The sequence below is a fragment of the Oncorhynchus mykiss genome, chromosome 2 (assembly GCF_057628025.1).
Source record: "Oncorhynchus mykiss isolate SJ-2025 chromosome 2, ASM5762802v1, whole genome shotgun sequence".
Taxonomy (NCBI): domain Eukaryota; kingdom Metazoa; phylum Chordata; class Actinopteri; order Salmoniformes; family Salmonidae; genus Oncorhynchus; species Oncorhynchus mykiss.
In genome coordinates, this window is record NC_143023.1 from 57,807,894 (window position 1) to 57,820,602 (window position 12,709).

Sequence of the window (12,709 nt, forward strand, 5' to 3'; positions counted from 1 at the left end):
CTATAGAAAGGACTTATATTGTTGATTCATTGACTGTGACTCACCATAGCAACCTGCTACAACAGGATCTGAATCGACCACCGTTTTCAATACTGAGTCCCTTCTTTTCACTCTGTTTCTATGGATATTGAGCTTAACAACCATGGACATACATCACTAAACAACTGGAAAGTCAAGGCGAGAGAGAAGGAAGGGAGGAAGGAAGAAAGAAAGGGAGGAGAAGAGAGCAAGGAGGGATGGAGCGGCTGGAGGGGGAGGGGAGAGAACATGAGTTAGTGTTTGAGATGCAGGCCACGTTTCTGTTATGAACATCTGCGGACTTCACGGGGGAGGAAAAAGACCCCAAATCCCAGAATGTTCAGCATACTCCTACGAGACTCTGTTACCATGGTTTCTCTCCTATAAAACATCAAAAAAAGTGTGAAAAATTACATCGGTCACATCGTTTCGGATGTGTCTTGGGGATTTATAATGGATGGCATCCGTGAGTGGGTTGTCTTTCCAGCAGGTAGGCGCAGTCATTCTGACAGTTCCAGTACAGCTGTTCATTCCCTATTGTCACTTGAGTTTTAAACACGAGCAGTTCTGTCAGAAGTGCCATGACACAAAATGTAAACAAAACTGACACAAGCAGAGGAAAGATGGGGGGGGAAATGAATTAGAAAATGTATATGATATGGATTCTAAATAATACGTATGATATTCACTTTGTAGATATACAGTTCACTCCTTATGCAGTGTGTACAGTTCACCAGAAACAACATTCCTTTTACTTACTGGATATCTGCATAATCTGTTGGGAATGTATAGGACTTTCCTAACCCAATTGCATTCGTCGGGAGTTGACTTGAGATGACTGACGATTCCCTTTATGAGTCCTGAGGTATTCAAATGTTTCTCTCTGATCCTCTCTAAAGCCCTACTGTTCTACTGGGTCTTGGCCTTTCTGATGAAAACCATCAAGTTTGCCAAGTACACGGAGCACGGCATCGGCCTGAGACAGCTCCGCTACGGCATCACAGGACTCCTGGCCCTGCTCTACGGACTACTACTGGCTGTGGAAATCAACGTCATACTGGGCAGGGTGAGCATCAGTGTGTGTGAGTGGGGGATGGTGTGCGTGTGCATGTATTTGTGTGTGTGTGTGTGTGTGTGTGTCATCCTAGTGCGTTTTGTGTGTACGGGCATCTGTTTTCCTCAGTATGTCTGGACGTCTCTATCCTGTCTTTTCCTCTGCTTCAATCAGCTCTCCCCTCTTTCGGTCAAGCATTTTTGTATGCCCCTGTATATCGGATGTTAAATCTTGCTGCCTACAGGCCTGTTTCTGAAGTAGATCGAAGGCAGAATGTGCTAGGTTGTTGTGAGTCGTACAATCAGAGGCGTCATGCCCAAAGGGGGCACCAGGGCACGTGTCACCTCCAGATTTCTGCATGACGCCCCTGTATGACACCCGCTACTTGTCCCTAATTATAATAGGATGTTTATGATGGATATGTTTATGATGGACTTGCCAGAATGTTTGAATGATTCATCATTTTAATCAGTGGGAGTTCTGTCTGGAGATTTTCTTCTGAAAAGAATGGCGGATGTCTTGCTACAGTATTATGGTGATCAGGATTTCAAGCTCTATTTGTGTGCGCGTGTTGGAGGACAACGACATATACTCGAGAATGGTATTCACGCGAGTGTGTGCACATGCAGGTGGATTCGTGTTCATGTTGTGAGGCGTCAGTCAGGATCTTCCCATTCACAGCAGTCGCCTCTCCTCTTGGCACTATCCCACCTGGTCCATTTGTTCCTCTTTAGCATCCCATCTTGGGTTTGAGAGCAATCAGGCTCTTGGGCACTTGGCAATCATTGGCATTCTTCAATGGTTTGTATTGGTTAAGATGGGGACTAATCCAGCGGAGGCTCTTCAAAAGTAAGAAAGGGGAAGAGCCTTTCTTCTCAGTCAATTTCTTAAAATAAAACATTGAAAAACTAGACTAAAATATATTTATGTCACCAAATAATTGATTAATACACACTATTTTGCAATGAAGGTCTACAGTAGCCTCAACAGCACTCTACAGTGTAACGTTACTTATTGTAGCGGGTTTACCAACTCATTAGTTCTATTAGCTATATTGACTAGAATGTTACTTTAGCTAATATGGGGACAACGATGTAGACTGTGTGTAGCGGTTATGATATGGTTTTGCTTGGAAAGGCTTTTTTTGCCAGGTCACATACAGCTGATGTGTTGTTCATTGAAGTCCACGAACGAATGGAAAAGCTGAGAAGAGAGTGCATAGAGGCTAGAATGAATACTACATTGCTGTGTGCACCTAGATTGTAAACTTTCATTCGGAGGCTAGGGTGTAGGGACATTTTTTATAGCCTAAACAGCCTAAACAATAGCCTAAACAGCCTAAACAATAGCCTAAACCTATGTGTTATTGAACCGAATGAATGGAATATGAATGACAGTCATCCAACATGCTGTAATAGAATAAGGCCATGCTCGTGGAGGGGGAAAAAATTGTCCTCCCTCATCATAAACGGCACTGACCACCACTGGACTAATCTCAGCACTTATTCTAATTACAGTTTATATTCATGATCACTAATGGGCAATTTTTTCAATGCCTTCATGATGCCTCGGGCTTCTACCAGAGCCATCAAACACAGAGTAGTTTATACATACATTCCTGTTTTGATAAAGGACTGTGTATATAGAGAGAGTGTTGTATGTTGCTTTGGTAACATCTGCAGTCAGGAAAGACACATCTGTTGGGGGAAGAGTCCTCTGAGTCCCAATGTACACTGACTAACTCTAAACATATACACTACATGACCCGAAAAGTATGTGGACACCCGGTCGTCGAACATCTCATTCCAAAATCATGGGCATTAATATGGGGTTGGTTCCCCCTTTACTGCTATAACAGCCTCCACTCTTCTGGGAAGGCTTTCCACTAGATGTTGGAACACTGCTGTGAGCACTTGCTTCCGTTCAGCCACAAGAGCGTTAGTGAGGTTGCACACTGATGTTGGGCGATTTGGCCTGGCTCGCAGTCGGAGTTCCAATTCATTTCGAAAGGTGTTAGATGGGGTTGAGATCAGGGCTCTGTGCAGGCCAGTCAAGTTCTTCCACACCAACCTCAACAAACCCATTCTGTATGGACCTTGCTTTGTCCATGGGGGCATTGTCATGTTGAAACAGGAAAGGGCCTTCCCCAAACTGTTGCTACAAAGTTGGAAGCACAGAATTATCTAGAAAGTCATTGTATGCTGTAGAGTTAAGAATTCCCTTCACTGGAACAAAGGGGCCTAGCCCAAACCATGAAAAACAGCCCCAGACCATTATTCTTCCTCCACCAAACTTTACAGTTGGCACTATACATTGGGGCAGGTAGGGTTCTACTGGCATCCGCCAAACCCAGATTTGTCCGTCGACTGGTATATGGTAAAGCATGATTCATCACCCCAGAGAACGCGTTTCTACTGCTCCAGAGTCCAATGGTGGCAAGCTTTACATCACTCCAGCCGAAGCTTGACATTGCGCATGCTGAACTTAGGCTAGTGTGCAGCTGCTTGGTCATGGAAACCCATTTCATGAAGCTCCCGACGAATAGTTATTGTGCTGACGTTGCTTCCAGAGGCAGTTTGGAACTCGGTAGTTTGTGTGTTGCAACTGTGAGCTTGTGTGTCCTACCACTTCGCGGCTGAGCCGTTGTTGCTCCTAGACATTTCTACTTCACAATACCAAATCAAATCAAATGTATTTATATAGCCCTTCGTACATCAGTTGATATCTCAAAGTGCTGTACAGAAACCCAGCCTAAAACCCCAAACAGCAAGCAATGCAGGTGTAGAAGCACGGTGGCTAGGGAAAACTCCCTAGAAAGGCCAAAACCTAGGAAGAAACCTAGAGAGGAACCAGGCTATGAGGGGTGGCCAGTCCTCTTCTGCCTGTGCCGGGTGGAGATTATAACAGAACATGGCCAAGATGTTCAAATGTTCATAAATTACCAGCATGGTCAAATAATAATAATTACAGGCAGAACAGTTGAAACTGGAGCAGCAGCACGGCCAGGTGGACTGGGGACAGCAAGGAGTCATCATACCAGGTAGTCCTGAGGCATGGTCCTAGGGCTCAGGTCCTCCGAGAGAGAGAAAGAAAGAGAGAGAGAATTAGAGAGAGCATACTTAAATTCACACAGGACACCGGATAAGACAGGAGAAGTACTCCAGATATAACAAACTGACCCTAGCCCCCCGACACAAACTACTGCAGCATAAATACTGGAGGCTGAGACAGGAGGGGTCAGGAGACACTGTGGCCCCATCCGATGATACCCCCGGACAGGGCCAAACAGGAAGGATATAACCTGACCCACTTTGCCAAAGCACAGCCCCCCTACTTCACAATACCAGCATTTACAGTTGACCGGGGCAGCTCTAGCAGGGTAGAAATTTGCCGAATTGACTTGTTTGAAAGGTAGCATCCTATGATGGTGCCACGTTGAAAGTCACTGAGGTCTTCAGTAATGCCATTCTACTGTGCTCGATTTTATACTCCTGCCAGCAACGGGTGTGGCTGAAATAGCCAACTCCACTAATTTGAAGGGGTTTCCACATACATTTGTGTATATACAGTTGAAGTCGGAAGTTTACATACACCTTAGCCAAAAAACATTTAAACTCAGTTTTTCACAATTCCTGACATTTAATCCTGGGACAAATTCCCTGTCTTAAGTCAGTTAGGATCACCACTTTAGTTTAAGAATGTGAAATATCAGAATAATATTAGAGATAATTATTTATTTCAGATTTGATTTCTTTCATAACATCCCGAATGGGTCATAAGTTTACATACACTCAATTCGTATTTGGTAGCATTGCCTTTAAATTGTTTAACTTGGGTCAAACATTTCTGGGGGCCTTCCACCAGCTTCCCACAATAAGTTGGGTGAATTTTGGCCCATTTTTCCTGACAGAGCTGGTGTAACTGAGTCAGGTTTGTTGGCCTCCTTGCTCGCCTTTTCAGTTCTGCCCACAACTTTTTTTATGGGATTGAGGTCAGGGCTTTGTGATGGCCACTCCAATACCTTGACTTTGTTGTCCTTAAGGAATTTTGCCACAACTTTGAAAGTATGCTTGGGGTCATTGTCCATTTGGAAGACCCATTTGCGACCAAGCTTTAACTTTAACTTTAACTGATGTCTTGAGATGTTGCTTCAATATATCCACATAATTTTCCTGCCTTATGATGCCATCTATTTTGTGAAGTGCACCAGTCTCTCCTGCAGCAAAGCACCCCCACAACATGATGCTGCCACCCCGTGCTTCACGGTTGCGATGCTGTTCTTCGGCTTGCAAGCCTCACCCTTTTCTTCCAAACATAATGATGGTCATTATGGCCAAACAGTTCTATTTTTGTTTCATCAGACCAGTGGACATTTCTCCACAAATTATGATCTTTGTCCCTATGTGCAGTTGCAAACCGGAGTCTGGCTTTTTTATGGCAGTTTGGAGCAGTGGCTTCTTCCTTGCTAAGTGGCCTTTCAGGTTATGTTGATATAGGACTCATTTTACTGTGGATATAGATACTTTTGTACCCATTTCCTCCAGCATCTTCACAAGGTCCTTTGCTGTTGTTCTGGGATTGATTTGCACTTTTCCCACAAAAGTATGTTCATCTCTAGGAGACAGAACGCGTCTCCTTCCTGAGCGGTATGACAGCTGCGTGGTCCCATGGTGTTTATACTTGTGTAATATTGTTTGTACAGATGAACGTGGTACTTTCAGGCGTTTGGAAATTGGTCCCAAGGATGAACCAGATTTGCGGAGGTCTACTATTTATTTTCTGAGGTCTTGGCTGATTTCTGTAGATTTTCCCATGATGTCAAGCAAAGAGGCACTGAGTTTGAAGGTAGGCCTTGAAATACATCCACAGGTACACCTCCAATTGACTCAAATTATGTCAATCAGAAGCTTGTAAAGCCATGACATCATTTTCTGGAATTTTCCAAGCTGTTTAAAGGCACAGTCAACTTAGTGTATGTAAACTTCTGACCCACTGGAATTGTGATAGTGAATTATAAGTGAAATAATCTGTCTGTAAACAATTTTTGGAAAAATGGCCTGTTGTCATGCACAAAGTAGATGTCCTAAATGACTTCCCAAAACTGTAGTTTATTAACAAGAAATTTGTGGAGTGGTTGAAAAAATGAGTTTTAATGACTCCAACATAAGTGTATGTAAACTTCCGACTTCAACTGTGTAGTGCATGCAAGCTTGACTATCTTGGTAACTGTGAGAAGACAAGAAAACACTCTGTATCATACTGGAAGACGTCTTGGGAATTATTTCTGCAGATATATATTAAACCGTGTGAAACTATACCCTCAAATGTACTGACAAGATGCAGTAATGATTGCCACGTCCTGTGTATTGAAAAGGTTTTGGTTAGACTTTTAGATGTGCGCTTAGAAAGAAGAAGAAAAGTAGCTAAGTTTAAAGCTGAGATCCGCATTAGGGGAAACAGCGCCACTAGCTGCTCCAGGCGTATTTGTTATTCTTTTTGTTTTGTTTATTAGACGGAGAAAAGGAGCTCCGGCTTCGTGGTAAATATAAATGTGTAGTACATACTCTACTGTTCTATCGGGCTTTCGGTGATGTCCGGGGGAAAAAATGGTGTTCGTTATTTGAAGTAACGTCTCTGTTGTTGTAATATCACATATGGACGTGGCAGTTTCACCACCACAGATTCCAACTTTTAAGAAACATTTTCTTTGTTAAGTTTTTGTTTTACCTGGTGGGCGTATTCTCTGTAAGTGTTTGGAAGTTATGTGTCTATGCTGCAATTCTTCAGTAACCTAGTTTCCCCCAAGCTGAGACTCTCACTGCTGAACTGAACTGACTCTGTTACATTAGTGTTTCACTAACTGTCGTCCAGTTTCAGCGCTCGGGGTACCAGGAGTGTGCCTCGTTCTTAGACCTAGTGCAGCCCATAATACTTCTCTTCAACAAAGCTCTAAAGCTGAATAGCTCAAGTGAACACAGTTCAGGGTTTCTTATTTCAGTGTGTGATACAGGGAGGCTTTGCCAAGGCTTTGATGCATTTGCAAAGACACGACCAGGCAACCCATCATTTAATACACAACAGAGCAAGCTTCCCTGTCAGATACTCTACATCACACATAATTATCAGACACTATCTGTCATATCCATTAGCTCACAGGTCCATCAAGATAATCATTATCTCTCAAAAATTTGTCAGGCTTACGTTTGTGTTGCCGAAACTGTACATACGTTAGTGAATAGTTGCGTAGTTCGTTCCGTTGTTCACATTTGTGTTCTAAGTTCTGAATATATTCATTATTTAGGCTCTTTCTCTTTTAGTGAATCCTCCATCTGTCTTTTTCTCTCTTCCCACTTGATAACCCCTCTCTCCCTCTGTCCCTCCCCACAGCGCTACCTGTGTTTCACTGAGGCTACGGAGGTGAAACCCCCAGAGGACCTGCAGGATCTGGGGGTGAGGTTCCTGCAGCCCTTTGTCAACCTGCTGTCCAAGGCCACTTACTGGTGGATGAACACCTTCATCACAGCAGCCCACCGCCGCCCCATCGACCTCAAGGTCATCGGCAAGCTGCCCATCGCCATGCGAGCCCTCACCAACTATCTGAAGCTCCGCAAGGCTTTCGAGAGTCAGAGGGTAAAGGGAGTGAGTGAGTGAGTGAGGAGTGAGTGAGTGAGATGGCAGCCAGTGCGCTGTAAGTTTTCGTAAAAACAATGGTCAAAAAAAGATTACAGTAATAGTATTGGATACAGTAAAATACGGTATGGTAACATACCCTACCTTTTTTTACGGCTCAAATAAGCAAAGAGAAACGACAGTCCATCATTACTTTAAGACATGATTGTCACTCAATGCGCAAAATTTCAAGAACTTTAAAAGTTTCTTCAAGTGCAGTCGCAAAAACTATCAAGCTCTATGATGAAACTGGCTCTCATGAGGACCGCCACAGGAAAGGAAGACCCAGAGTTACCTCTGCTGCAGAGGATAATTTCATCAGAGTTATCAGGCTCAAAAATTGCAGCCCAACTAAATGCTTCACAGAGTTCAAGTAAACAGACACATCTCAATATCAACTGTTCAGAGGACACTGCGTGTATCAGGCCATCATGATAGAATTTCTGCAAAGAAACCACTATGAAAGGACACCAATAATAAGAAGAGACTTGCTTGAGTCAAGAAACACGAGCAATGGACATTAGACCAGTGGAAATTTGTCCTTTGGTCTGATGAGTCTACATTTTGAGATTTCTTGTTCCAACCGCTGTGTCTTTGTGAGACGCAGAGTAGGTGAACGGATGATCTCCGCATTTGTGGTTCTCACAGTGAAGCATGGAGGAAGAGGTGTGATGGTCCTTTGCTGGTGACACTGTCAGTGATTTATTTTGAATTGAAGGCATGGCTACCACAGCATTGTGCAGCAATACGCCATCCCATCTGGTTTGGGCTTAATGGGACTATAATTTGTTTTTCAACAGGACAATGCCCAACACACCTCTAGGCTGTGTAAGGGCTATTTGACCAAAAAGGAGAGTGATGGAGTGCTGCATCAGCTGACCTGGCCTCCACAATCACCTGACCTCAACCCAATTGAGATAGTTTAGGATGAGTTGGACCGCAGAGTGAAGGAAAAGCAGCCAACAAGTGCTCAGCATTTGTGGGAACTCCTTCAAGACTGTTGGAAAAGCATTCCAGATGAAGCTGTTTGAGAGAATACCAAGAGTGTGCAAAGCTGTCATCAAGGCAAAGGGTGGCTAATTTCAAAATCTAAAATCTATTTTGATACTTTTTTTGGTTACTACATTATTCCATATGTGTAATTTCATAGTTATGTCTTCACTATTATTATACAATGTAGAAAATTTAAATAAAAAAATAAAAAAACCTTGAATGAGTTGGCGGGTCTAAACCTTTGACTGGTACTGTAAGTATTCAGACCCTTCGCTATGAGACCCGAAATTGAGCTCAGGTGCACCCTGTTTCCATTGATCATCCTTGATGTTTCTCCAACTTGATTGGAGTCCACCTGTGGTAATTCAATTGATTTGACATGATTTGGAAAGGCACACACCTGTCTATTTAAGGTCCCACAGTTGACAGTGCATGTCATAGCAAAAACCAAACCTTGAGGTCGAAGGAATTGTCCGTAGAGCTCCGAGACAGGTTTGTGTCGAGGCACAGATCTGGGGAAAGGTACCAAAACATTTCTGCAGCATTGAAGGTCCCCAAGAACAGAGTAGCCTCCATCATTCTTAAATGGAAGAAATTTGGATTCACCAAAACTCTTCCTAGAGCTGGCAGGGCCAAACATAGCAATCGGGGGAGAAGGGCCTTGGTCAGGGAGGTGACCAAGAACCCGATGGTCACTTTGACAGAGCTCCAGAGTTCCTCTGTGGAGATAAGGGAACCTTCCAGAAGGACAACCATCTCTGCAGCACTCCACCAATCAGGCCTTTATGGTAGAGTGGCCAGACGGAAACCACACATAAGTAACAGGCACATGACAGCCCGCTTGGAGTTTGCCAAAAGGCACCTGAAGACTCTTTCAGACCATGAGAAACAAGATTCTCTGGTCTGATGAAACAACGATTGAAATCTTTGGCCGGAATTCCAAGCGTCACATCTGGCGGAAACCTGGCACCATCCCTACGGTGAAGCATAGTGGTGGCAGCATCATGCTGTGAGGATGTTCTGGGACTGGGAGTGGGAGACTCGCCAGGATTGAGGCAAAGCAAATGAATGAAGCAAAGTACAGAGATCCTTGATGAAAACCTCAGACTGGGGTGAAGGTTCACCTTCCAACAGGAAAATGACCCTAAGCACACAGCCAAGACAACATAGGAGTGGCTTTGGGACAAGTCTCTGAATGTCCTTCAGTGGCTCAACCAGAGCCCGGACTTGAACCCGATCGAACACTTTGTAGAGATCTGAAAATAGCTGTGCAGCGACACTTCCCATCCAACCTGACAGATCTTGACAGGCTTTACAGAGAAGAATGGGAGAAACTGCCAAGCCTGTAGCGTAAAACCCAGGAAGACTTGAGGCTGTAATCGCTGCCAAAGGTGCCTCAACAAAGTACTGAGTAAAGGGTCTGAGTACTTATGTAAATGTGATATTTCAGTTTTTATTTTTTAAATAAATGTGACTCGTTTCAGGAAGCTAGGCTTATGTTGCGCGTCACTACTTCACAGGAGTGCCATATCAATATGCGTTTTTTGGCAGAAATGCTTGTGAACTTGTATGCCATCTGTAAATATGAATGAAATTGTTAAATTACAAGCCTAGTTGGTTTAGCCACAGAAAAAGTCAGCAACCTTCCCGCTAGCCATGATTGGCTGCAATAATGAGTGGGCTGGATAATGCCGAGAGATGAGTTCGGATTTGTCTGCCATGTTGCAGTCTGTGACATGAGCTGGTCAGTATGTGTAGGTAATCCTTTCTAACACGGCTTTTTTGAAAGATATCACGTAGTAGAACTGCATAAGTGTTGCTCTCCACTTTCTGGAGGACCGAATTTTGAAATCAGTGGAATTTGAGTATGATGGCTAAGGAGATGGAGAAAATTCTGGCGTTTGATTGCAAATATGCAGACGGAGTCGAAAAGAGAACACACAGAAGGCTGTTGTATAAAACACCAGTCTCCTGATTACATCCTCAAACTAAGGGCAACCATGGCATCCGTGACAGAGGGAGAAGCGTCCATCCATGTGTATGGTTAAGATCGTCTAGCTAGCTACATTTTCAGATATTATACATTTCAAATTTTGTCACAAAGTTGTTTTAATTTCAAGTTAGTGTTCTGTTAGCTAGTTACATAAACCTAATATAATGTTACATATTTGCTCTGTGCAGTAATAATATTCATATCTCAGAGCCATTTGCATTGCTAGTTATAGCCTAATGTTAGCTAGCTAACATTGAACCTGGTTGGTTAGCTACCTGGAGATTCATGCAGGGTAGTAACATTATGAGTTGGGATTATGGTTCATTACTTAGCTAGCTACGTGTCTAAACAAAAGACTCCACTATGCAAGTAATCATTTCAATAGAATGTTCATGATGTCACTGCAATAATTGTTGATAGACGTAGCTGTCAATTCACTCTGGCTATCTACTCCGATTTCAGAGCTCTCTCGCCTGGGTGTGCCAGAGTGCAGAATAACTGATGAATTTGTGAACGCTCAACACCCGTTGAATATGGCCGGTGTCAGTAAATGTTGGCAAAACGTGTAATTAACTTGTTGCCAGCAGCACAGTTGCAATCACCAACCCTCTGGAGAACATAAAAAACAGCTTAACCATCTCTGCTAGGGCGAGTAAAATGGTCAGAGTGAGCTGTTCTCTCATTTGTGTCTGGAAGTAGCTAGCCAACGTTAGCCAGTTAGCTTGGGTGCTTGCCTGCTGTTGTTAGGTCAGAACGCTCAGATCAACCCGACTCCTCGGCCAGAGCATCCAGTCTGACCTCTGAACGCTCTGAGAGCAAACCGCTCTGAAATTACGAACGGACAATCTGACAATGCTCTGAGTTTACGAACACCCAGAGCGCACTCTGGCACTCCAGAACACACCCGTAGTATAAACCAGCCTTTAGTCTTGAAATCTTTGGTTGTTTTAGTATATAGCCTCACGTGTGAATTCTTAAAGAGATGTGTGGAGCTAAAGCTTAATCGAGCCGGTTGATGAGAAATTAGCAAACATTTAAAAAATCTGTTTTAGCTTTGTCATTATGGGGTATTGTGTGTAGATTGATGAGGGGGGAAAAAATGATATAATCAATTTTGGAATAAGGCTGTACTCTAACATAATGTAAAAAAACATCAAGGGGTGCCTTCGGAAAGTATTCAGACTTTTCCCCCACATTTTCTTGTGTTACAGCCTTTTGTCACTGGCCTACACACAACACCCCATAATGTCAAAGTGGAATTCTGTTTTTTGGCATTTTTACAAATGAATAAAAAATGGAAAGGTGAAATGTATTGAATGAAGTCTTCAACCTCTTTGTTATGGCAAACCTAATATATGTTCAGGAGTAAATATGTGCCTAACTAGTCACATAATAATTTGCGTGGACTCATGATTTCTTAATGACTACCTCATCTCTGTACCCCACACATACATTTATCTGTAGTCGAGCAGTGAATTTTGAACACAGATTCAACCACAAAGACCAGGGAGGTTTTCCAATGCCTTGCAAAGAAGGACACCTACTGGTAGATGGGTAAAAATTAAAGCAGACATTGAATGGTACCCGCAAAACACCAGTCTCAACGTCAACAGTGAAGAGGCGACTCCGGGATGCTGGCCTTCTAGGCAGAGTTCCTCTGTATAGTATCTGTGTTCTTTTGCCCATCTTTTCATTGGCCAGTCTGAAAAATGGCCAGCATCCTGGAGTTGCTTCTTCACTGTTGACGTTGAGACTGGTGTTTTGCGGGTACTATTTAATGAAGCTGTCAGTTGAGGACTTGTCAGGCATCTGCTTTTCAAACTAGACACTCTAATGTACTTGTCCTCTTGCTCAGTTGTGCACCGGGGCCTCCCACTCCTCTTTCTTTTCTGGTTAGGGCCAGTTTGCACTGTTCTGTGAAGGGAGTAGTTCTGACAAATAGCCTTCATTTCTCAGAACAAGAATAGAATGACAAGTTTCAG

General features: G+C 43.4%; 1 protein-coding gene across 4 annotated transcripts in view; it reads left to right on the plus strand.

The window, feature by feature from the left end:
* Window positions 1–12,709, plus strand: part of LOC110492500 (ATP-binding cassette, sub-family C (CFTR/MRP), member 8) — a 117,887-nt gene that overhangs the window by 28,743 nt on the left and 76,435 nt on the right. For all 4 annotated transcript variants that reach the window (XM_090203429.1, XM_090203432.1, XM_090203433.1 and 1 more), the window contains 2 exons: window positions 918–1,084; window positions 7,460–7,702. In XM_090203429.1, coding sequence (XP_090059555.1) covers window positions 918–1,084; window positions 7,460–7,702 — 410 coding nt within the window. The remainder of the gene's footprint in view (window positions 1–917; window positions 1,085–7,459; window positions 7,703–12,709) is intronic.